The sequence below is a fragment of the Syngnathoides biaculeatus genome, chromosome 10, assembly GCF_019802595.1.
Source record: "Syngnathoides biaculeatus isolate LvHL_M chromosome 10, ASM1980259v1, whole genome shotgun sequence".
Taxonomy (NCBI): domain Eukaryota; kingdom Metazoa; phylum Chordata; class Actinopteri; order Syngnathiformes; family Syngnathidae; genus Syngnathoides; species Syngnathoides biaculeatus.
In genome coordinates this window covers 7,082,680-7,109,473 of record NC_084649.1, presented here as the reverse complement: position 1 = coordinate 7,109,473, position 26,794 = coordinate 7,082,680, and the positions used below count along the sequence as shown (strand labels likewise).

General features: G+C 46.2%; 1 protein-coding gene across 1 annotated transcript; it reads left to right on the top strand.

The window, feature by feature from the left end:
• Positions 1–7,617: 7,617 nt before the first annotated feature.
• On the top strand, positions 7,618–15,372 carry gata2a (GATA binding protein 2a). Its single transcript, XM_061833524.1, has 6 exons — positions 7,618–7,710; positions 7,841–8,237; positions 8,991–9,563; positions 11,825–11,970; positions 13,535–13,660; positions 14,240–15,372. Exons 2-6 carry the CDS (start codon positions 8,009–8,011, stop codon positions 14,537–14,539), a joined length of 1,374 nt encoding a protein of 457 aa, XP_061689508.1. The 5' UTR covers positions 7,618–7,710; positions 7,841–8,008; the 3' UTR covers positions 14,540–15,372.
• The last annotated feature ends 11,422 nt before the right edge of the window (positions 15,373–26,794 follow it).

Sequence of the window (26,794 nt, the reverse complement as noted above, 5' to 3'; positions counted from 1 at the left end):
AGCCACCGGGAATCCCAGCTGGAACATTCCAGCTGTGTAATAGTCTCACTCCCCGTTTGGGGCTCACTTCATTGTTGCAAGTACCTAAATGGCTCAATCCTTCATGCACATCCATGCATAGAGTGCAGTGGAATCAATCTCACACAGCCGGCTGGTCCTCAGGGGGGTCGTTGCATATTCTGCACACTAGGGGTCGCTACATAACAGGCGATTTACTCCTGCAGGGTTTTGCGGCCTAAAACTGGAATACCAGTGGACTCGTGTCTCTGCTCCGTCAACTTTCAAGCACATGGACACAAACAGCACTTTCACTCTAATTTCATCAAACAAAATGGCGCATGCAATGTTTATGAATGCAGGTTCGCGGTGGGGACATGCAGGGAGAACGGGCCCAAAAAAAAAAAAAAAAAAAAAAGCAGGTTTGGTGACTTTGCGTCTGACCTTTTCGGAAAAGCTAATCCCGCGCTATAATAGACTCCAGGGCCGATATGGAAAACTGCTGCACCGTTATCTCGGTTGTCTAGGAGACCATCAGAGCACCACCGGGGCTGCCACGGTATTAAAAGGTGTATGTGTGTGTGTGTTTTGAAGATATTTTTTTTCATAAGTGTCACCCATAAATAGTGCATTTCATCTAATGCTCTATTATAAACGCATGGTGGTTTGGCTCTCAGGCAACATTTTATACAATTTCCAAGGCGCTGTCGTAGGAAAAGGTCACATTTAAGTTAAAGTGAATGGGAGTGTCCTCCACGCAGCTCGTTGAACGTCTGACATCAATTAAAGGATTTGGTATAGCTCTCATTCAAGCAGACAGTGTATGATAACACACGGGGTGGAAAATGGATCAACTGACCAAAGTAAATATTTTCGAGGCAATCTCTTCCATAAATAGTAAAATGGTGCGCTCGCAAAAATGATTAAAATTGCCTATAGCTCATAAATCTCATTTTGAAAAAGATTGGTCTGCCTCCAAACAATGACGCACAGTGAAAAGGTGAGCCGAAACTCAAAAACCGAGATGGGACTAATCAGAGAGATAGGCATCATATCATCGTGATGTTTAATATTCAATATAGCTTGTATTGATATGTTAAGTGTGTGTGCACAGATGACCCGGCCAATAAACGCCAAATGCAGTTTATATTGGCTGCACAGCTCGCATCCGTGTAAATATTTCTCATTCTCTGCGCCTATCTGTCTCTATCGACCTACACCATCTCCCCCTGCGCACAAATGATGCATTAGATGCATTCAATGTATTTGTTGTGCAAGTTTGAAAAGGCGGCGATAATCTGGGAGAGAGAGATAAGGAACACCAATTTATTCAGCGGCACTTTGGACCCCCGCTTCCAGCCTCGGTCGCTGCTGACACCCCCAGTAGTTTGCTGATAACGATTAGGCCATTTATTATCTTCACAGGGAACAAAGATTGCGTGGTGCCCATGAAATATTACCCGTGGTAATAATCAGAAGAAGAAGAAGGGAGGAAGATGGAGGCGCACATATCAAAAATTATTATTATTATTATATTATTATTATTATTAGTAGTAGTAGTAGTAGTAGTAGTAGGAGTAGTTATCGTACTAGTGGTAGTACAAATATACAAAAATAGCAATTTGCTATATATATATATATATGTACAGGTATATTAAATGCACATATGTACAAATATCAGAGTATATACAGTACCTGTTTTCGTGTATGGAGAAATCTTTTTTATGCGTAAATGTGCACTATGTATGTTATATCAAAGACTTATCCAGGAACCAGTATGGTCATATTCCATACTTGGGACAATATTGTATTAGTTTTTTTTAATGGCTCTCGAGAGTCACATTTCAAAAGTTAAACTTTTCCAAAACAATTTTTAATTGCGTTTCCAGTTTAAAAAAAAATTATTTCACTCTCCAAATATATTTCACGTTTACTGGATACGTAATTATGATTCTTTTTTTTTTTTTTTTAAGAATCGCTCTCCTGCCCCAAAGATGCCGATGTTGCTTAGCAGTCTGAGCTCTCATTGCTCTGATGGCTTTAAACCCAGAAACAACAGCATTTAATTCAATCGAAACTCGCATTTCTTTGTCTTCCCCTTTTTTGGACTGAGCCTTTCAGCTTTTCTTTCTCCCGTTTTGTGAGGGTGTGCACTCCGGGGAGCACAAGCCCGGATTGAAGGGCTCGCGGGGCTTGCACTTTTTTTGCACCTGCCCTGAACCAGCCACGCGCACGAGCGAAGGTCGCGTGCAGGAGATTTGAGGGGCTTTGCATGTTTTACAAAAGTTGCGAGATTCTCAGGGAAATAAAGCACACATGCACAGACAAAGAGGGAGGGACAACTCTTTCTTCTCAAACACGACGGTCGCATCTTTGGACAAAATGTCAATAACTAACTATCTTTTATTGATGCAAAAGAGAGAGAAACGGGAGAAAACAAATTACTCCGTTTATTTTAAATTAAACTTTAATAGTTTAACAAGTGATGGGTCAAGTGTTTTTGACAAACAACAACAACTTTGGCATACAGTGCAATTACATTTTTACTATATGGATATTGTGCATGGCGACAAAAAATTGAATCTTGGACGACCTGGGAGACCCGACCAGATGAGGCAATTTAGCCTTACTGACTTCAGAAATATAGCAAGTGTTTCCTAAAACTTTTATTGAATTCAGATACAGATTTTACATGGGGAGGACAAATGTCACAGCACACCACCAAACAAGAATTCCACAGAAAATGGATAAGCAGATCACTATTATCAGAATGAAACTGCACTTATTGTCTTTTCGCTTGCCACTATACGTGTAGAAGGCATTGATGTGTGTACAAAGTAACTGTAGAAAGTAAAAAAAAAATCAGTTTCTTCGTTTAATTTAAAAGAATGTATGGCACTTGACGGTGGGAGGATATCCCTTTAAATGAAATTAATTTGCTTGTTTTTCGGATTTATTGCAAATGCGTACAGTTGATATACTGACGTGCGGATTTTACCCAAAAATGCAGCCGGGCCGTTGCGCACACCGGAAGCTTGAATGCTGCTGCTGCTTGACGCGCCTCACAACCCTCTCGTATGGATGCACAAGTTTCTGCTCCTATTCACAAGCCAGCCTGCACACAGCCCCAGAATGAGCACGCAGAATCACACGCACTCACATGCACGTACGCACTCGCGCGCGCACACACGCACACGCACAGTTTCTGTGCCAACCATTCCGAGCTGCAATGACACCTTTTCTTCCAGTACATCGTTTAAAATGGGAACCGCTATGTCGCTTAAATGTGTTTGCTTTGATGACATTTAACGGCGAGAGCGAGAGAGCGAGAGACAAAGAGAGAGAGAGAGCCAGAGAGAGAGAGAGAGAGAGAGAGAGAGAGGAGAGAGAGAGAGAGAGAGAGAGAGAGAGAAGAGAGAGAGAGAGAGAGAGAGAGAGAGAGAGAGAGAGAGAGAGAGAGAGAGAGAGAGAGAGAGAGAGAGAGCCCTGAAGCAGTGGGCAAGTGTGTTTGTCTGTCTCTGTCTTTCTGTCTGTCTGTATCGGGACCATTTCGGTGCTCATGAAGTCCTTCATCTTATAGGACAAAATTCAACGATAGAAAACAGCCTTATTAAGTATTATTTATTATTTCTACAGCATTCGAATTCAATGTTTTGGACCATTTACAATCATTCCCCCTACTCGTTTCGACATTTTGGTTGTGTGTTTTTTTGGCTGCTTTTTGCTGCTTTTATGATGTTGCTGATTTCATGACTATCTATCTATCTATCTATCTATCTATCTATCTATCTATCTATCTATCTATCTATCTATCTATCTATCTATCTATCTATCTATCTATCTATCTATCTATCTATCTATCTATCTATCTATCTATCTATCTATCTATCTATCTATATCTATCTATCTATCTATCTATATCTATCTATCTATCTATCTATCTATCTATCTATCTATCTATCTATCTATCTATCTATCTATCTATCTATCTATCTATCTATCTATCTATCTATCTATCTAGTGGCATTTATTTTATGAAGCCGTTCAATTTATGCAAAAATATAATGCAACTAAAAACATTTATTTTGTTTTATCTATTATATGTAGAGCATTTGTAGACTAAATACTGAGAATTTTTTTTAACATCTCTGAAATTGTGTTTGCCATGAAAAATGGCCAACAACAAGCACATTCATTATTGTACTTTAAATATACAATACTGGATATATTATGTGGAACATATATAGTGCATGTTGTTATATATAAAAGAAGTATAGAAGTAATAAAATTCCCACTATAAATCTTATATTACTGTATGCACATGTTGCCCGGGGCTTTGCTTTAACAACAACAGTAATACAATAGTTATCATAAAAGGGATGACTGTGTCATCATCCAGATATTAGTGACGACAAAATGTGCAATTGTCACGCTCCATATTGCATAATGAGTGGTGTAGCCATCTTTCATAAGCAGAACGCAAAGCTGCAGGCAGAATAACACCCTGTTGTCACTCTCCCTTTTCTTACTTTCTACATGCTTGTACAAGGCCAGTGCATGTGCAAGAAAAGAAAGGGAAAAGTTAACGTTGCCAAACAACAACAGGCTTGGGCTGCAAAGGGAGCCCATTTCAAGTTCATTGCAGTCGGAACTAGCGTGACGGCGAGCTGACGAATCTCTCATAGCACCACCCAGACCTGATTAAGTGCAGATAGACGCTCTTCGGACTGGGTGCTGGTGGCTCCAAAGCCCCTGGGTACCATGGCTCCATCTAATTAGGCGTGAGTAAAGGGGACAATAATGCTTCGGCTGCTTTGTGTCATTCTCTCTATGTGTGTCTCTCGCTCTCTCTCTGCTTATCTTCACAAGCCCCACATGGCTCTTCACCCCCCCCCCCCCCCAAGCAAAACACACACAAAGAGTGCGCAGGTTTGAACAGTCACACACCTCCACTTTGGATAATGATGGATGACTGTGGCCAATGGGAGCAAACAGGTAGATAAAGCCAATCCCATTTAATAATAACACCAGTGTGGATGGGAATGATAATCTTGTTGTTCATTAGTGGCTGCAGTGATACAGTTGTTACACACACTTCCAAGCCATTGCATAAGGGATCGCGCAAGTCAGCCCCTTCTCTTTATATAGGATAGCATCCCTATGCGAAACAATGCTGCTGTGTCCTTGACAAAGACCACCCCCCACCCCCTACAATCACTTCACCCTCACTTGTCTTTTGTTCCAGTGCAGATACAAATGGGATTAATGAAGGTAGAAATGACAGAGGGCTAAATCCTGCTGAGTAATCCATTTGGCAAACATGCCAGCGACAATGGGAATGCAGCAGCATGTCTGACACTCCCTCCCTCTGAGGCCTCATGCAAGACTGGAGAGTGCAGCAACATCATAATTCACGCTTTTAGAAATGGGAGGATATTTAAATGCATGAACCAAGGAGCTCCCACTCCACCTGTCAGTGTGGCGTTGTCCGGTGGAATGTGAGTTATTTAGGTGGTCACTATACTGCGCTAATTTGTTGGTTTTAGGGGTTGACAAGCTCTTAGGGTTGAGCTCATCAGCTCCCTGCCTCTGGCAACATGCCAGTAATTTAAGGTCTGTGTGCTGACTGACACGCACACACACGCGCACGCGCGCGTGCTTGCACACGGACGCGCGCACACACGCACGTTGATTGTTGGCTTTTAGGAGGGGAGATAGTAGGGGTCTTTTACCTGAAGAATTTGTCAAGGTATCATAAGCACCCCGCCCCAGCCCATGTGATCACATGACGTCAAACCCCGGCGTCGCCGTGGCGGCGGGCCATTCCCGGCCTCCTTGTGCCCTCCAAAATATTCCCTGTCAATCAAACGCCTCCGTATCCATGCAACAAAAATAGCAATTTTCATACACATTTAGTGGTGGAGAGTATTTCAGTACGTGTAAGGAGATTATGTAATTTAATAACAAAATGCAGGTTGTTCTAACCCATTACATTAATGGGAGAAAATGTTTTTATTTTTATTTTATCAAATTACGGTGGCTTTTGGAAATCTCGATGATTGCAGTTTTGTAAAATAACTTGAAAACGTCAGATTTGTTTTTCCTTCATCTCACTTCCTTTTAAAGCCGAGATTTGTAACTTGCTCTCTCTGGTTATGTGCCGTTTATGACAAACATGAGATTATTTTTTTCCCCAAATCAACCTCAAAGAATGATCTTGTGATATAATATATTGATTTGTCTGACATTTTGGAAGTAATAAATAAATAGACTTTTGTTCACATTTGGCCACAGTTTTATGGATTTTTAGAGTAACATTGTCTAAATTGTGCAAATTTATCATTAAGTCATCATGGTACGGTATGGTGGTCTTTCACATGCTCTGCACATATACAGAATTATTTACGTTTCATCATCTTTTGTTATCATCTTTACATTTGTGTACAAGAACAAAAATGTTGTTCATTTCAAAACAAAAATTAATGGTTTTAATCTTTTTTTTCGGAAACATCAAAGTATCTTGTTCAAGCATTCATTAAAAATTGAGAAAGGTTATCAAAACATAATCAAATGTATTTGTTATTTTACTGTGAGAAAGCAATTGAAATAGTGACAGCATTACATTTTTAACAGGTAACTTGTAATTGTTCCCAACTACATTTCCAAACTAATCTTCCCTACACATTGCGTTTCATTGTCATGTGGCAAAATATGTATTTTCACAAGCCTTGTTGATGAATGTGAATAATCATGAAATTATTTGCAAGCAGGCAAACGCAGGCAGCACATTTGTGACCGTCGTGAATGGGGCCCTTATGAAGACTTTTGGATGATCAGCATATAGGTGAACGAGGCCTTACGCCCATCCTTGATGCCAGCAGCAGAGAAAAGGTCGCCATTCGTATGCAAACAGTGTTTGATAGTCCAGTCCCTGAGACAACCCCCCACCCCCACTCGTGTTTTCACAAGTGGAATGCTCTCCTACTAATTAAAGACAATTAGACGCTGCGAACAATGGCCCAGAATGCGGGGTCGTAGACCGCATCTCTTGTTGGTTTAAGAGGTGCTAAAAACAGTGTGTATTTACATAACAGCAGCATACGAAAACAACCTTCACAATTCACGCCTTCTTTGTATGGCGATTGGAAAATGATTTTCTGCAAGTGGGTGTGAAATGATAATGACTCTATTATATGATGCGTTCACTTACTGGTTAAAAAATGTATATAGAGTCGAATTTGCATGGAATTACATTTTCTAAATAATCACATTAACAGGATCAGCTGGATATGTGCTCAGGAGCGCTGTTGAATGTGCGTCTTAAAGCGCTCCCCTCAACAAAAAAAAAAAAGAAAGATTATCGGACGCCGATTTCGTCTTCGTTAGGAAGCTTATTGAGAGACTGTTGATATTACACCGCTGACTGAGAACTCTTTCAGTTCAATTGGCTTCCAGAAAGGAAAAAAAAGAAAAAAAGCAGGAAAGAAAGGAAGAAAGGCAAGAGACGAGCTTGGATGCTGCGAGCCAATTGCGGCGGCGCGGCTCCGGATTGGCCCTCAACTCGGAGCCCCGCCCCCGCGCGGCTAGATATGGGAATTGACTGGCGCCAGCCTCAGCAGTCCGCGCCACATCCCATTAACGAGCCCGAGCGCTGCGCGGATCAAGGAGGCTGACACGTCCGAGCTGCACTCAGCTGATGGGAAACTGCAACAGGTAGCAACACACCACATATTTGCCAGCTTCTTTTAGGAACAGAAAAAAAGCCGCTCCTCTTCTTTCTTTGTTTCATGATCCAAAATTATTTTGCAGCTTTATTTGAAATAATGTTATTTGTCCTTTGTAGGTAATAACTACGAGTTGGAGAAAAAAGAAGACCGTATTGTCTGAGGATTCTTTTTTTTTCTCTCAATAAACAAAATCTGAGCGAGACTTTCAAAACGCACTGGGACCTTTTTTCCCCCCCTATCAAGAGGATTAAACTTCCATTGGAGGGCAGTTCGGCGTCTCAGCCATGGAGGTCGCAGCGGCAGATCAGTCCCGGTGGATGGCGCACCACCACGCCGTGCTCAACGGCCAGCACCCGGACTCGCACCATCACGGTCTCAGCCACAACTACATGGAGCCCATGGCGCCTTTGCTGCCCCAAGACGAAGTAGACATGTTTTTGAACCACTTGGACTCTCAGGGGAATCCGTACTACACCAACTCCCGGGCTAGGGTCACCTACAGCCAAGCACACGGTAAGACGCGCAGCTTTTCAAATAGGGGGTGCCCGCAGGAATATGGAGCAATAAATAAAAAAATCAATGAAGTAAATACAAAAATATTTATATCAATAGATACATCAAATTATAATATACATTATATACATATATATGGGCACACGTATAGATTTGTGTGTGTGTGTGTTTTTTCCCAAAAGCTCCTTTGGAGCGTTAGATCCCCCCCAAGTGTGTAGGGAAAAATGGCGTATAAAAATTCTGAAAATGTGCAAGCATTCAGGCCTCAAAGTCCTTGGTGACATTTGTATGTATATTGAGCAACATAAAAGGAATTTTTATGACACCAGGAGGAAAGGGAAGTGTGTCATTTAACCCCTCCGTGCTGGGGCAGGAGTTGGTGAGGGGAGAGAGAGAGACACTTCCCGGATATAAAATAAAACTGCAAAATGGAGAATAACAATTGTTACTCCGAGAGCTGCAGGCGACGTAAAGATACTGGCCCGAAAGGTCGACACGTTTTTTTTTGTGTGTATGTGATCTTCTGATGCGCATTTTTGTATTTTATTCCACCGAGTGTTCCTCTGGATGTCACTGATAATATACGAAGGGCAGAAATTTTCGATCTTTAAAAAACATTATTTTAAGGCGTGGAAAACGTAAATGTTGACTTCGGTCGATTGTGGAAATTCAGCAGGTATTTAGAGAATTTATGTGGATGCATTTCGTGGAAAAACAAAACAACAAATATGAGTAAGATGTGTGCAATTTCAGCTCGCCTCACTGGGAATCAGGTCTGCCGACCACACCTCATCCACAGCCCCGGAATCCCCTGGCTGGACCCCGGGAAGGCAGCCCTGTCCGCCGCACACCACCACAACGCATGGGCGGTGAGTCACTTCAGCAAACCCGGCCTGCACCCGACCGGCTCCGGCTACCCCTGCAGCAGCAACACCGGCACGGCCCCGGTGTCCTCGCTCACCCCAGCGAGCCACTCCAGCCCGCACCTCTACAGTTTCCCCCCTACCCCGCCCAAAGACGTGTCCCCGGACCCAGGGCCGACGTCGCCCACCTCCACGTCGACCAGGATGGACGAGAAGGAGTCGCTCAAATACCAAGTGCCGCTGACGGACGGCATGAAGATGGAGAGCTGCAGCCCTCTGCGCGGCGGCCTGGCGTCGATGAGCGGCCAGGGCCCGGCCACGCACCACCCCATCCCCACTTACCCGGCCTACCCGTTGCACACGCCGCACGAGTACAGCGGCAGCCTCTTCCACCCCGGCAGCCTGCTGGGCTCGTCGTCCAGCTTCACGCCAAAGTGCAAAAGCAAAGCCCGCTCGAGCTCAGGTGAGTCTCTGCATAGTGTCACGCTCATTTTCGAGTCACGTCGAATGAGGTTTCCAGGACTCACTTCTAGGTTCAATACACTTAAAATAATAAATTAATAACAACACAAATGACACTTTGGAAAATACAGTTTTCAGCCGACCATTTTCCGTGTTTTAACGTCATTTCCTAAAGTGAAAATAAACGTCGAGAAACGTGTATTTCAGTGTCACACACCTTCCCTTGTTAAAAAAAAAAAGTGGAGTCAAAAGGCCAAAACTTCCATGTACAATTAAAAAAAAATCATATTTTGGGGTGTAAGCGTCTTACGTAATTATTTTTAAATGTGTACCCACGAGGGATATTATGGACTATTTATAGATAAAGTTGGCACCAAGTAGCAGAAAAAAAAATACGTCGAAACGCTGTTTTTATGGACACGCAGGCAAAAATGGGGATGTTCGGAAAACGAGGTTTCAAACAACATTTTATTCAATTAGATAATTACAACAAATAAATAAATATGTTAACACGATTACAAACACTTGCGATGTTCAATTAATGCAATAACCGGACATTAGGAAGAAGACCACGTGGCCACACTTTAAAACGTAACAAAATGCACGTCTTGAATGTGACACCGGAGCAGATATGTAGCGGTCGTGTCACGGGTTTGTTTTCCTTTAAACCTGCCCCTCATTGCACTTAAAAAACCAAGGAGTCACGACGCCCTGGCTCCTGCCATATCCTGTATACCTCCGAGTGAACAAATCACGACCTCCACCCCTCCCCGCGATCCCCCCTCAGCCTCCCCGCCTTCCCGCATGCTAACAAAGAACAGGCGACATAGCCCCGCTGTTTGTGTTCTTAAGCGCGGCCATGGCGCACAAAAGTGGAGGCGAGCAGAACAGCGGCGGCTTGATCGCGTATCTGCGCATTACTCAATTAAAAAAAACAAAAAACTAAAATATGGTTCAAATTTCTGTAACGAGTAGCACATTTGATCTGCTCACATTATATCATAATTTTCATTTCTTACTGTATGTGCTGAACAAATACACAAGAAATACTCCAAGTGCACTGAAAAAGTCAGTTGAACATGATTGTAATGTATTAATCTAACATATATTATTTGCTTATTTTCGAGGAAAAAGGGCGGGGGTGTTTCGTCAGTTGACCACATTTTAATCACGAACAACTGTAAATTCGGTCCTTTTCCCCCAGCGTGTGTAATCATGTAACGTGTCATCATTTACTAAGATTTTTTTTTCCACCTAGGCGATGCTGCCACTCAGATGATCTGAGTGATGTGAGCTTTTGTAGGTCAAAAACGTTGTCTTGTAAGATTTTAATAGAAGCCAGCCCATAATCAGGAACATATCAGCTGTGCCATTAAAAGGCGCTTATCTGTTCAAGTGGATGTCCAGCTCCGGTAAAATTTGATTGACTGGTGCACAAAATGCCAGGCTGACATTTCAGCTGTCGACACGTATACCTTACAGTGGCTTCCTGTTGAATTAGCCTCAAAACCCCAACCCCGCCTCTTCCTTTGCCTTTTCACAGCTTTCATCTTCCCATTTTTAATTTGAAAAGTTAACGTTGCATAAGACATGAGTTCTTACTGATGAATATTTAAAACTGTAATGACCTCTCTTTAACGTGATTGCCGGACTTGCGAAACACTCAAGGAGAAGACGAGGAAGGCATAAAAGAACCGAAGGCGCATTTCAAAAGGAACAAGGTTTTTTCGCTCAGGTCAGATTCCATTGTGGAGCGAAAGGGTGGGACACTGGGAGTCGCTGGTATTATATCAGTAATAAAGAGACGATACTCCAGGGATTGTGGGATACTTGAATTAGAGGAACAGTTGAGCAACAGGCCACTTGAAGTATGTGAGTCGAGACAAAAGAGGAAAAGCGTGTTTAGCATCAGGTTTAGCTGAAAGGCAGGCAGGAGTGCGCACCAGCGGGCCTTAACACGTCGACCACAATTTCTTGTCAGGGTGGTCCCTTCTGCTGATAAAGTCCCTATTTGGCACATTTTTTTTGTATTTGGTGACACCTCTGGATGTGTTCTTGCTGGCCTCCCCACTGCTGGTTGTTCTTACTTAGCGGTCCATGACTAAGTTAATGACACACACTCTGATGCGAACATGTCACGAGACTTAGGCTGACCTCTGGGTGGCCCAGCCCATCCGCAGCAAACAGCCACCAAAATGCCGTAGACCAATTGAGACGTTTAATTATATAAAATTTTCTTTGTCTCTCTTGATTTATATGCAGAGGGCCGTGAATGTGTAAACTGCGGTGCCACCTCCACTCCTCTGTGGCGGCGAGATGGTACCGGCCACTACCTGTGCAACGCCTGCGGACTGTACCACAAGATGAACGGCCAGAACCGACCGCTCATCAAGCCCAAACGTAGACTGGTGAGTCCCACTCGTACATCTGAAAGAATCCAAATATGAGCAAAAAGCAGATGCTGTCGACACAATTCCAGGAAAGTTATATTTTCCCTATCATCTTCCTGGAATTGTTTGTTGCGCTCACCCCCTGACGATCTACCTACATGGCCTGTTACAATAGTGCTACTATTGCTATTGTTCCTGCTATCATTATTGCTGGTACTTCTGATACTGTTACTGATAGCAATGCCCATGTTGCTTTCTTTGACACCACGTTGGAGTAAATGACAGCGCACGCATGGCTCTGAGACCGTTGCGGAGCCATTACACAGTTATGGCAAATTTGTATTAGCTGCAGGAATTCAAATAAATCGAGAAAAAAAATAATTCTTGCCTGTAAAGGTAACTAATATAACCAATAGTACACAAATAATAAGTCATAAGTAACAATGTCTTGGTTATGTACTGTTATTGGAATATAATAATAATAGCTTGAATTGTTAATGAAACACAGTCCTAACTTTTCATTCATCATGCTAATTAGGATGTAGGCTGAAGTCAACGTTGTTACAATTCACTATACATCGTTTCCATTCGACTTCTCACACATACACACATTTGTGATGTAAAATTCCTTGACCGCAGAGGTAGTCTTCCTCGGCCATTCCATTTTCCATCGGGCCAGCCTATGCGGTTGCAGCTTTTGCGTTTCCAACTCAAGTGTTTGTCAGAGCCGTGTTCAAAGGGGCATCCAGTTGTTTCCTATCCGGATATCTGCCCGGCCCAGATAAGGAAGTCAGGCTCCCGGCTGTTTCCGCCTTCACCCAGCACGCTGCATTCTCTCTGGCCAGACTGACATATACTGTAAAGAGATTATCACAACACTAGAGGAGCCGCTTATGCGTGCCGAAGAGATGGACCGAGAGGGGTGGGGATTGGAAAATGCACGGATTTATGTTCCCCTCATGTTTATCATTCTCTATGTGTACAACTGGGATGCATAGCTCATTTGAAATGAATGCTAACTTCATTGCTTTATTTTGCATAAAAATGAATAGGAATGCGATTGGTTGGTACATCAACAGAAACAGTCGCACCTGGATTTCATTTCAAGAGTAAAAAAAAAAAAAAGGATGCCGCTCACACAGCACCCGCAGCATTCTCACATGTAAAGTTAATGTTTCTCATTATGTGTGCAGAATTGATCTGCAATGGACACAGTGCACCAGTGTTGGGCGGGGCCGCGGACATTACATGGCTTGGTTTTCACCATTCCGTGCTTTAAAAGATGCTAAAAATGTTTTCATTCATCAAAATGCAAAAGCTATATATTTTTTTGCCCAAATTCCCCAAAAATGATTATCCTTGTCGTAAGGGTAATTCATTCCCAAGTTTGGTTGATTCAGCAGTAAATAAACACAGCAAAAATTAATGCTGCATTTAATGAAAGTGCTCACAATGTTTATATTTCGTTGGACTGACTGTTTTTTTTTTGTCAGCTATTAATGTTTTCATTGGTGATCAACTGGTGTTCAGTGTGTTGCATCCTCACTTGATGATTGACACCATTTTCCTGGGCATCTCGCAGTCCGCGGCTCGACGTGCGGGCACCTGCTGTGCAAACTGCCAGACCACCACCACCACCCTGTGGAGGCGCAATGGCAACGGAGACCCCGTGTGCAACGCCTGCGGCCTTTACTTCAAACTGCACAACGTAAGTAGCCCCCGTGCATGGTTGGTTGGCGGGGGGCTGGGGGGGTCCGACGGTCGTTAACTAGTCAAGTGGGCGGACAGCTTGTATCGATTTAGGAGCAAAGAAAGTGTGAGTGCGAAGCAAAGCCAGCTCGCCCTTTCGAGCGAAACCCACTGGCCGTCCTCCTTTTTTTATTATTAATCCATCGTTGTTTCAATGGGGGGCGTGACTCCCCAGAGAGGCTGTGGGGTGGGATCGTCATTCAGTGTAACGGCGTCGGTTACACTGATGAGGATTTGTCTGACGCTGGTCCTTTCAGATCCAGCCATCCTCATGTATTCAAATTGACCGAGACGACTGTTTGCTTTTGAATTCAACAAAAGCCAAACGCTCCCCCAACTCACCTTATAATGCAAGTATAGTTTATGCAAAACAGCTGCTCATTATTTATAGCATACTGGTTTGAATTAGGCATTTGAGTTAGAAATGCAGCTTCAACAACGAGGACAGGGAGGGGAGGGGAGCACAATTAAAATGTAGTATTCATGATGTCAGTCCTACTTTTGTAGAAGTGTCGAGCTAATGTGCGGCTCCTCACAGGTCAACAGACCGCTGACGATGAAGAAAGAAGGCATCCAGACGCGCAACCGCAAGATGTCGAGCAAGTCCAAGAGGAACAAACGACCGAGCGACGGCTTCGAAGAGTTGACCAAGTGCATGCAGGACAAGGCCTCTCCCTTTAGCGCTGCCCCCAGCCTCACCAGCCACATGACCCACATGGGTCACTTACCCCCCTTCAGCCACTCGGGACACATGCTGCCGACTCCCACGCCCATTCACCCTTCATTCGGCCCCCACCACCACACCAACCGCTCGCCGGTTTGGGCAGAGCCCCACTGAACTTTTCTTCCTGTGTGAGCCACCATGTTGCCATGAACATTCAAGGCACAGCCTCCCTCACAATAAGCCGGAAGCTGACCAGAGTTGTCGCGTAATGTACAGCGGTTGTAGCCGAGCGGCGCTCCTCTGGACTTAATAACTGCACGTCAAGTCCAGTGGGACCCCACGGATGGAAAAATGCAGGGAGGGAGACTTTGGCGGACTCTGTGAGGAGCTTTGCGTGTTCTCTGTGGCGAAGGGTTGCAGGAATGGTGATGGTTGTCACTCTTTCCGCTTACTCCAGTCGCTCTGGTACGCACCTTTCCACAAGCCTCATGAGAGGACTTATAAAGTTGTCTCTTCAGCTCATTTTCCTTATATTCTGACATATTTGCCCGCCCCCCTACCCCTCCCTAGCCCTTCATTTGCGTCCGTGCTGGAAATGAAGGCATGGCTGGACACAAAACAGTGACAGCACCTTTGCGACAAAGCAGTAAACAGACAAAATCGTGTTCTCTTTATATGCTGGATTGTGCACCAACACAATAGTCACCATTTTTAAGAATGGCCTTTTATGGAGAAAAAAAAGGACACGGTAAATAGAGTGTTTATAAATGCTTAATTGCTATTATGGTTGTTATATTTGATGTTATAATTATTGCTACAATAATTTATTTTCACTCTTTAAGCTTTTGTCAAGAACATATGGAAAATGTTCTGAGTTGTATTTCATGGTTATGACACAAAAGAAAACACTGACTTATAGAGGAAAATTCCCCGAGCTGTACGTTTTTATCATTTTTTTCCATCTCACAAAAAGTGAAGAAAATAAAGTTTATTACTTAAAACGATACACCACTGCTAAATTTGGTCTGTTTCACTGTCTTAACCTGCCTTCTCACCACATGACTGTCCTCGCTAAAACATGCACATTTTTTTCCACCGCCAAACCTTGATAAAGCTGATTTCAAAAGATAAGTGGTTAGGAGAAACGAGTGGCAGTGTGCAAGACGCGTCGAAATGGTTGGTGTAAAAGTCATTTTATATACCGAAATAAACAGCGAAGAGGGGTTGATTATTAAAATCACAAGGGATACCCAACGTATCAAGGGAAGCTCTGTGATCCCTAACGCGTGGAAATGGGTTGGTCAGGCTCCTCCTCGATCTGTGATGGCGCGTTGTTAAGAGAAGGCGCCTTTGTGAAGCTAAGCCCCAGGCCGGGTCCATTGTAGCCACTAGGCAGACTCCAAAGTGAGAGAAATGCAGATCCACATGCGATGTTTGGACCATTAGTCAATCAGAGAATACGCGCAAAAGACCAGAATTTGCTGGGACAAATACTGAGTCATGAGAAAGTTTGAGCGGGAGTCGCTGTGTCTCCCTGAGCTCGCCGCCCTCTTTCTTGGCCGCGGTGATTGGAGTGAGAGGAAGGACAGCGGGTCTTTAGCGGGATAGAGAAGAGGAAGGAAAGGCAATCAGGCGACCTGAGCAAACACGTGGGGGTCTGCGCTGACCGTTTACACACAGATGTGCACGCAGCTGAGGCTGCCAGGAAGCAGGCGTCCACTGTTTCTCCCTCATCTCATCCTTTATTCTTTCTCTTTGTTTAGTTTGTTCTTGTTTTTCCACTCTCGCTCATTGCTTTCTTTTGTACTTTTTTGTTGGCAACATTGCGCCGTTTCTCTATTTTTGTTGGTATCCCGCCCTCCCCATCCGTCTTCTTCTCTCATTTGGAAGATTACAGTAAAATAACGGGCCGAAAAGATTTTGAGCAGAGCCAGGCATTAATGAGTGCTCGATTAGGGCCAATTAGAGGTCATCGTCATTGAGTTGAATGTGCCCTCACACACCCAAGAGACAAACCGGCCGATTAAAGACTCGCAACTAAAAGTTAACCATTATCCCTCCTCCTTGAACTCCCCACCCGACTCACATCTGTTGCAGAGGTTGATCCACAGGAGTTTCCCACAGCCTTGATAAGTTCCAATTGGACAAACTGTAATAGAGAGTGAGGGAATCGTGAAGGTGTTTTTTTGTTTGCAGTTTTCTCATGCACTCGGTTGTCTCCTACAATGCCCGATGAAGTACTGTGTCTTCACTTGATGATAAATTTTTGGGAGTTTTTCCCTGAATTATTTTCTGCCATTTCCCCGGGATGTTCTAGTTCTAACAAAATACTGTATATTGGTCACCCCAATTAGTCACATGGGAGGGTAAGACAACAAAACCAGGAACAGCTATCAGTATAATGCAGACCAGTTCTACACCACTGCAAACTACAATCATAGTGTTCAATGCATGACAGTGCCAATCAAATTTGCGCATTATTATCTTTGGAAGCAAAGAATTTTCATATGGTGTTCATAATGATGTAGTTGTTCCATTTTTAACAAAGGAAACTGGTGACGTATTGCAGCATACATTTAATAAACCTAATAAAAGAGAATGTAAAGAAATTAACTGGTGTAATGAAGTGTAATGAAGCTAAACCTCACATGCCGCGGCACACTAAAACAGTGGCGTGAGAGATTTTGCTGGAAATTATACAATTTCAATTAATTTGCCAGAAAATGATTCATTAGTCAATGACAAAAATATCTTTGTTTGTCCGCCCATGCCGATGACATATAGGGACAGGCAGACCACTCAAACACTCTTCCATTACATTGAAGAAAGTACAATTAATATCCAGCAGCTGTCAATCACTCGACAAAATAAGCCTTGGTTTCTTCAGAGTATATCTGTTATATTTACAATAGTAAACCGAGTGGTTAAAATTGTGGGCAAATTAAGAAAAGATCATTATTACAGCATTCATATGTTTTGTGACATTTGTGTGTGGTGTTGTGCCGTGTGATTTGTCTTTTGGCTCAGTAAAGGCTGGGAAACACCACTGTTGTGTATTTTGTGTGTTGACTTGTTGCATTTAGGAGGGGTGTGGCCTGGTAATTATGCGACGTCAGGACTGCTGACTCTAGGTCCGGTGGACTATTTTCCACACGTCTCCCATCTGCTCTATGGTCCTGAGTGTTTTCATTTTGTATTAGACATTTGCACTCTACAGTAATACGAAAACACTCACTTTGCCCTGCTTTAAACATTGTGTGAACTGTTTTGAAGGCCTTTTCTGTACTTCAAGGTCCTTGCCCCATTGCACAAAGGACGGACTCTGTCAGTTTAATGTGGTTGAACATATCCAGCCTGGACCACATCCTCATTTCTCTCAAATGTTCATCTGGAGGAATAATTCAAAATATTCAAAACAGGACCACTGGTGGTGTTGTGATTCACATAGCTGACTTTCATATAGCTGGCATGGGATCAATTCTCACGCAGCGCAGTAGGTGTCTTTCGTCAGCTGGGTTAAACTCTCCTCCCTGACCCTGAACAAGAAAACCAGTTTAGAAAATACTTGGTTACCCTGAAACCTTCTCAGAGGAATATAAGCTATAATTGTGCAATGGCACCAGCGCACCAACAATTGTACTTTACAACAGTTCTTGAGGAGTGCGAAGGGTGAGGGGGTGGCAAACGGCAGCATAAAATAGAACATCCGACAGCCATTTAGCAAGCTTGCCTTCTATGTGGAGCGCAGCACTGCGAATGCACCAGGGTGGCGTGCAGCCGCGGCCAGCTCGCCGGCTCGCCGAGGCTTTGGCTCGACTCCCGGAGCTTGAGATAGGGTAGCGGAGAGCCAGTGCTCTTCAATGGGGCCCTCCAGAGGGTAGCAGGAGCAGCCCAACAAAAAATATTATAGCATTCTGCCAGAGCCGGCATCCCCGCAGCACACGCCGCTACAGATGTGAGCGTCCATGTGACTGTGTGTGAGAGACCTGCGTTTGCGGAAAGTAGGGCAACGTTTCATTACTTAGGTAAGATGTGGGTACACAGCCACATGAAATGAATACTTAAATAATATGGCGCTTCCGTGACCAAGCTTGTCACTCAATTTACCTGCGTATCAAACCACGGAAATGAATCCAAACGCCATAAATTCAGTCGAGCCCCCTCAAATATCACCAAAATAGCTCTTTTACAGTGTTTAGTTGAAAGAAAAAGAGCACTGCATTGTATAAAAACAAAAAACACCATCATCTAAGAGAATGGAAACAAAATGAACTTCACACACACACAGAGCTCCAGAAACAATAAAGAGAGCATTGTAAAATTATGAGTTTTGCTCTTTTTGAGTATGTTTAAGAAAAATGGGGGAAAAAAATCTATAAAAACTACTGACAAAACACCCCATTTTCAAGATACTTTACTGTCATTTAGAACAGTTATTTGCAAAAAATGAAATAATTTTCATTGGTTTTTTGATTTATTTTCCATATTTAGACAGTGTATACATAGTGAACCCTCATTTATGTCCGGGTTAGCTTCCTGAACACTGAGGAATAAATAGATTTTGCGATGTGGCATTTTTTTTTGTAATTTGACATATGTAAGCTATATGATTCTCACCGTGGTGGAATGGTGGGTGACTGGTTAGTGTGTGTGCCTCACAATTCTGAGGACCAAGGTTCAAATCCCGGCTTTGCCTGTGTGTGGTTTGCATGTTTTCTCTGTGACTGAGTGGGTTTTCTCTGGTTGGTCTGGTGTCTTCCGACATCTCAAAAACAAGCATAGTAGGCTGATTGAAGACTAAATTCTCCATCAGTGAGTATGAAGAGTTGTTTGTTTATGTGTGCCCTCCGATTGGCTGGCAACCGGGTCAGACTGTACCCCGCCTACTGCTCCATGATAGCTGGGATAGGCTCCAGCATTCCCACAACCCTTGTGAGGATAGGTAGCTCAGAAAATGGATGGGATGCATCGCTGAATTTCCCCAGTAACACAGTTATTAATCTTTCCATCATTCTTATTAACCTCTGCAATACATATAAATATTTCCTATACTATTAAACACTTCTTATACTTTTATGTTTACATAATATCAACAACACATAAAATGAAAGTACTCACCACTGAAGTTGATGCCGATTATATTGCAAAGACTGAGCATTGCATTGTAGGTCCATCCATCCATCCATCCATCCATCCATCCATCCATCCATCCATCCATCCATCCATCCATCCATCCATCCATCCATCCATCCATAATCCAAGCTGCTTATCCTCATAAGGGTCACAGGAAAACAGGAGCCTATCCTAGCTAGCTTCTGTCATGATCCTGCCGCAACAGCCCGGACGGTGCGGGTGCTCGCGCGGTTGCGCTGATTGGGAGGCACACACCTGCGCCTCATGCGGGCTGATTATCCTGTGTATTTATATGACCCCGATGACGATTGGTCCCCGCCAGATCGTTGAGCTTCATGTCCCGTTCGAGTACTCCCGTATCCCTGATCGACAACCCGTGTGTACCGACCTTCGCCTGTTCTCCGACCAACCCCGTAAGCCTGACTCCTTTGACACTTCTGCCTGCTTTGATTGTTCTCCCGTGTACCGACTCCTGCCTGGCCGCCCACCTGCTCTCTTTGCCCGACGTCCCAACTACCGCTGCTGCACCTGACTGCCTGCCCGATCCCCGACCACGAAATAATAAACGTTTCTCCCCGAACTACCTTGCATCGTCCGAGTCCTGCATTTTGGTCCTACTCCCGTTCCGATGGGGCGTGACAGAACGAACTGGCCAAAACAAGACCCAGTAGGAAAGACCCGGCGTCGCCGGGACCGACGCAAGGTAGACTGTCTGCCGGAGGACCAAGCCTGTCCGATCCGGGTAGGCTCCTTGACGTCCTCCGCTTCCGTGTCTTACACTCCCCCAGCGAGGTATGAATACGTCCCGAACACGACCCGTCCGGCTCCTCATATTCTTCTAGACTCTGACTTTTCGGAATATGAGGAGGACCTTGATTTGTATGACCGGCTGCCTGAGTACGACTCCGATGATTTGATTATGAATCTCTTTGACCGGTCTTTCATCCAGTCAGTTTGTTTCACCTCCCCGCGTTTCCAGCACCTGAGCGTCTTCGCCCAGTAGGTCCAAGTACACCAATCCGTATGAGGGAACCTGCTTGGCCATCTACCCGGGACCTCTGCATGGCGGCCAGAGGAGACGCCCGGGCCCGGCGCTCCCTTGTGCCTCCCGCTGCGTGGCAACTAAGACACCGTCCTCCCACTCCTCGCCGGCAATGGCGAAACCGGCAGACCCGCAGCTAGTGGCAAAGCTTCCAGCCCAGAGTGAGGAGGAGCCACCAAATCACGAGGCGTTCTGCCGCGAAATGCGGGCGCAAATAGAGCAGCAGAGCGCCAAATTGGCGGCTCTCACGGCCCAGGTCCGGCAAGGATTGGCGAACCAGCCGAGCTACGCTGACGTCTCAACTTCGACGGACTCGCTGCTGACGCAGATTCATGCTGCAGTGGGAACAGACCCACCACCTCGCCAAGCACACGTGGCAGTGGGAACAGGTCTGCCACCTCGACACGTCCACGTTGCTGTTTCGACGGACTCATTACGGACTCATGCTCACGCGGCAGTTGGAACTGACCCGCTCCCGAGGCACGCCCACGTGTCAGTTTCGACTGACTCTCTGCCTACTCTCGTTCACGTCGCCGTGGAAACGGACCCGCCACCGCGCCACGCCCACGTTGCTGTTTCAACGAATGCACTGCAAGCTCACGTGGCAGTGGGGACCGACCCGATGCCGCCTCACGTTGCTCTCCAGGAGGTGGCGACGTCTCCACAGCCGCTTCTCGTCCGTGCCGTGGAGTACCAGTGGCGACCGGTCCGCGGTCGCTCCCGTTCCTGCTGTGTCGGCGACCGGTCCACGGTCGTCCCCTGTTCCTGCTCCGACGGCGACGGGCACATCCATATGTTCCCGTCCAGGAGGTGGCGATGGTGCCGCCGCCTTCTCACGTTGCTGTCCAGGAGGAGGTGGCACTGACGCCGCCTTCCCACGTTCCTGTCCAGGAGGAGGTGGCACTGGCGCCGCCTTCTCACGTTCCTGTCCAGGAGGAGGTGGCACTGACGCCGCCTTCTCACGTTCTGTCCAGGAGGAGGTGGCACTGACGCCGCCTTCTCACGTTCCTGTCCAGGAGGAGGTAGCACTGACGCTGCCTTCTCACGTTGCTGTCCAGGAGGAGGTGGCGATGTCGCCGCCGCCTTCTCACGCTGCTGTCCAGGAGGAGGTGGCGATGTCGCCGCCGCCTTCTCACGTTGCTGTCCAGGAGTACCAGCAGCGACCGGTCCGCGGTCGTCCCATGCCCTTGTCTCGACAGTGACAGGAGCTGGGGAGTTCTGTGGAGCCACCCCGGAGCTGGAGAGACTTCGGGATGCCTGTGATGGTGGCGGTCATGGGTCTGGTCCTTCTCTCCATCATCCTCTATGCTCCTGAGGGCTCCCAGCCGCTTCAGGACCTGGCCTTGTTGGTGACCAATCCATGGCTGCCTCCTGACCAAGCCTCGGTGGCGACCAGTCCCTGGTCGTCTCGCAACCACGGCGTGGGAGGTTCTCGTCCGGAGCAGTTGCCTGCCTCGGCCTGGTTCCTGCTTCGCCGTTTGGTTCCTCACAGAGGTCGTCCGCCCGAATCGCCCGGTGGGGACCCTGGCGCTTGGCGTCCGGGTTGTCCTCCTGACCTGTCCACTCGGACGCCTTGCGTTTGGTGGCCTGGATGGCCACCAGACTGGGGTTTGGGGGCGGCGTGTCCTCCTCCGGATCCCCCTTCCGCCCACCCCTGCCTGTGTTAATTGTCTGTTTCTTTTGTTTAGGCAAATCTGGGAGCCGTGCCTTTGAGGGGGGGTACTGTCATGATCCTGCCGCAGCAGCCTGGGCGGTGTGGGTGCCCACGCGGTTGCGCTGATTGGGAGGCGCAAACCTGCGCCTCATGTGGGCTGATTATCCTGTGTATTTATATGACCCTGATCACGACTGGTCCCCGCCAGATCGTTGAGCTTCATGTCCCATTCGAGTACTCCTGTATCCCTGATCGTCAACCCGTGTGTACCGACCTTCGCCTGTTCTCCGATCAACCCCGTAAGCCTCCTTTGACACTTCTGCCTGCTTTGATTTTTCTCCCGTGTACCGACTCCTGCCTGCCCGCTCACCTGCTCTCTTCGCCCGACGTCCCAACTACCGCTGCTGCACCTGACTGCCTGCCCGATCCCCCACCACGATATAATAAACGTTTCTCCCTGAACTATCTTGCATCGTCCGAGTCCTGCATTTGGGTTCTACTCCCGTTCTGAGGGGTCGTGACAGGTTCGGGTGTAAGGCAGATGACAACCTCAACTGGTCGCCAGTCAGTCGCAGGGCAGATATCAACACCATGACTGAATGGGAATCATTCCCACGCTGTCCGCACCTGTCATGAACCAACTGTGCGGGGGCGAACCCAAATGTAGGACTCCAAGACGAAAACATGATGTTAAACGTAGTTTTATTTCGAAAGTGGGTCAATAACAAAAAGCAGTCCAAAAGAGGCACAAAAACGCTAGGGTAGGCAGGATGCAAAAAGACATTCAGCAAGTGTCATGGTCCAGCCCTGGCTGTGTGGGTTCCCGCATGGCCGCGCTGATTGGGAGGCACACACCTGCGCCCCATGCTGGCTGATTGGCCCTCAGGTTCCTGTCCAGAAGACAGCGGTGAGGGTTCCCCAGCTGCCTCACGTTCCTGCGGCGAGGGTTCCCCAGCCGCCCCACGTTCCTGCGGCGAGGGTTCCCCAGCCTCCCCACGTTCCTGTCCAGCAGATGGCGGTGAGTGTTCCCCAGCCGCCCACCGTTCCTGCTTCGTCGGCGACCGGTCCACGGTTGCCCCCCGTTCCTGCTTCGTCAGCGACAGGAGCTGGGGAGATCTGATGGGCCACCCCGCAACTGGAAAGGCCTCGGGATGGCTGTGATGGTGATTGTGGCGGTCATGGCTTTGGTCCTTCTCTCAGTCATCCTCTTCACCCCTGATGGTTCCCAGCCGCTTCATGACCCGGCCTCGGCAACAGCGACTGCTTCCTGGCCACCTCATGGCTGAGCCTCGTTGGTGACCAGTCCACGGCTGCCTCATGGCCAAGCCTCGGCGGCGACCAATCCCTGGTCGTCTCGCAACCACGGCGTGGGAGGTCCTCGTCCGTAGCAGTTGCATGTCTTGATCTGGTTCCTGCTTTGCTGTTGGGTTCCTCACTGAGGTCGTCCACCCGTATCGCCCCGTGATGGATCCTGGTGCTTGGTGTCCGGGTCGTCCTCCTGACCTGTCCAGCCTGGACGTTCCCTAGACAGACTGGGGTTGGACCCCCTTCCACCCGCCCCTGGACTTGTTAATTTTTGTGTGTGTTTTGTTGTTTAGGCACGTCTGGGAGCCGTGCCTTGGGGGGGTCCTGTCATGGTCCAGCCATGGCTGTGCGGGTTCCCACACGGCCACGCTGACTGGGAGCCCCACACCTGCGCCTCATGCTGGCTGATTGGCCCCGGTGTATATAGGACCATGGAGACAACTGGTCCGGTGGCAAATCGTTGCGGTTCATGCACCGTTCCAGCACTCCTCTCTGATCGTTTTCCCGTGTACCGACCTCCGCCTGTTCTCCGAGCGACCCCGTAAGCCTGACTCCTTTGATATTCCTGCCTGCTTCGATCGATCTCCCGTGCACCGACTCCTGCCTGCCCGCGGACCTGCTTTCCACGGCCGACGTCCGGACTACCGCTGCTGCGCCTGACTGCCTGCCCGATCCCCAACCTTGGAATAATAAACGTTTTTCCGAATTATGTCTGCGTCTCCCGACTTCTGCATTTGGGTCCTACCTCCGTCTCGATGGGTCATGACAGCAAGGTCCAATCACGATGGGGCAAACTATCAATCTTCACAAGACGGGATTAACCAAAGGGCACAGAATCGCTGCGACGAGTATAGCTCAACACTACACTTACTCTCAGTGGTGGAGAATCCAACTGGAAGCGAACGCAACACACTGAAACAAGGCAACGAACTGGCAAAGCCAGTGACAAAACTCCAAACTTAAACGCTTGGTCTAATTAGAGTCCACATGGAAAACAGCTGTTGCTGGTGACAGGTGTCTGAGGTGACACCGCCCAGAGCGGTGGCCAGGCCACGCCCCACTTGGCAGTGGTCCATCCATGCTCATGACATGCACCAAAGGCAGGCATGTGTACCACTACACCATCAGTAACTCATATTGTAGGTCACCTTGATATTGTTTTTGCCTCTTTATGAAACGGAGCAAAGATTAATTTGGAGCATAATAGTTATGCAAACGCATAAACCTTGTGCCTGTCTGACCTTCCTTCAACAGGTTGAGAAGTTCCATCTTTACTGCCAGATAGCTGCTAATGTGACTATGTTCCTCTGCAACTAACTGCCAGCTGTCAAGTACCTTGTTTGGGCAGCATCCCAAGGCCTGACATCAAGTATTGTGACGTCTTCCTAATAATTCAATTTTTTTTCAAATGACATTTATTCAGCAAACCAACTGAAATATTAAGACCATGACTAAAACTTTTTTATGATAAGCAGGACATCTACGCCCCCCCCCACACCTCCTAGTTTTCTGTCAGCACTGCGCCAAAAACGTTAAGGTCAAATTGTATTTGTAGGTGAGCAAATGTGTGCATACCCCCAAGTGAATTCGGGCCCACAATAGATGCTGATGAGTGTTCTCATTTTGCATTTACGTGTTTGTCGTCTCTGGCTCTACATTTTTTTCTTTCACTTCACTTGAGCGGTGGCGTACCTGAAGCTTGCTCGCAACCCCCAAAAACTTTGAATCCAAGAAACCACTGTACAAGCATCAATACGTGTAACCACAGCTGTACTTTCTCCCCAACTAAATTAATTTAGTGTGAAAATTTATGGCAGTCATTTAGCAATTCTTTGTAGAGTAACAGATAAACTGAACAAGACATTCTTTGCAAAGCCACCTCAAGAATTATGTGACACAAAAGAGCCATAAAACTGGATGTTACTTATCTCTGCTATCAATGGCCTTCCACAGCACAAATGAAGTACGACAGAGATCTCAGATGCATTGCTGGGGTGAGCATGGCGGCCACCTAGATCAGAGCCAGGAGAGGTTTACGACCTCAACCTGGAGCTGGATGCTTGGGCTCATTCCGACTCCCTGCCTCCCTTTTGGCCTCCCACCTATCTCTCCAGTTTGCTCTTCACAACTCAATTGCCACCACAACTCCTTCCCTACATATAATGATCCTTCTCTTCGTCCCCCCCATCCCACAAAAAGAAAAACCCTCCCACTCATTTCTTGCCTCTCATTCCCCCAGAGTATTTGTTTTTGCATCAAATTAAATTAGAAGAATCAAGAAGGTATCCCGGGCGTGCTCTCACTAAGTTGAGTTAGGGAGAGAGGGACATCTAAGATGAAAGGAAGTTTAGTGTAGTTCAGATGCAGGTCTTCATGTGTGTTGCAGTTTGGAGGTTGACCTTTGCCTGGGCCCAACTAAAAAAAGCATTGCTCCTTCCTAAGACCCTTAGAAGGATATTAAAGCAGCAATGGAGGACAGTATCAAGAGAATACAAACAAAAGACGTGTTTTCCTGCCTTTTTGTTTATTGACACAGCGCAAAAGCAGAAGTTCCACTTTGGCTATGATGAGGCACTGACTAAGCTTAACTGTCTCAAGTGTAGTGGTCACAAGTCACCGTGAACAGAAAGAGCATCCTTATTTCAAGCATGAAGACCTGTGTCACGGTACGAGGAAGAAGCATATTCAGTAAAATGGCCAACACCTTTCAAGTAAATTTTCCATTACAGAGCTCCTTCCTTTACAATTCTCAGATTAATCGACACAAACGTGACGTGATTGACAACACTTTGACGGTAAAAACTGACATTTACAGAAGCAGACCTGACAGCAGATAATCACAGATGACCTCTGTTGACAGGAAGCAACCGCTTCCTGACCTGCCAGAAGAGCCAATCTCATGGCCGATCTCTCCGAATGTCAGAAATTAGTTAGAAAAAGTAAAATGTGTTTTAGATCTTGCATCATTTTCCCATGTGGGCTTTAGAGCTTTCGACTACTTGTAGCCTGTTGCCTGTTTGCTATTTAGAACAGTTTGATATGGATTTTCAAAACAGTGAAAAAAATAAAGACAACATGTTAGTGTTATGAGCAATTAAGGAAATAGGGAATAGGCAAATGAAACAGACAGAGACGCATATAAAGAGTAATTTCTGAAATAATATCTAGTTGATCTGCTTCTATACAAGCTGTAACAATGGTAGGCCTATTCATGGTTAATTACACTATATTGACGCTTGTAGATGTTCCCATGGTAATGGGAACAACAGGGACACAAAAGTGTTTTGAAATAAGC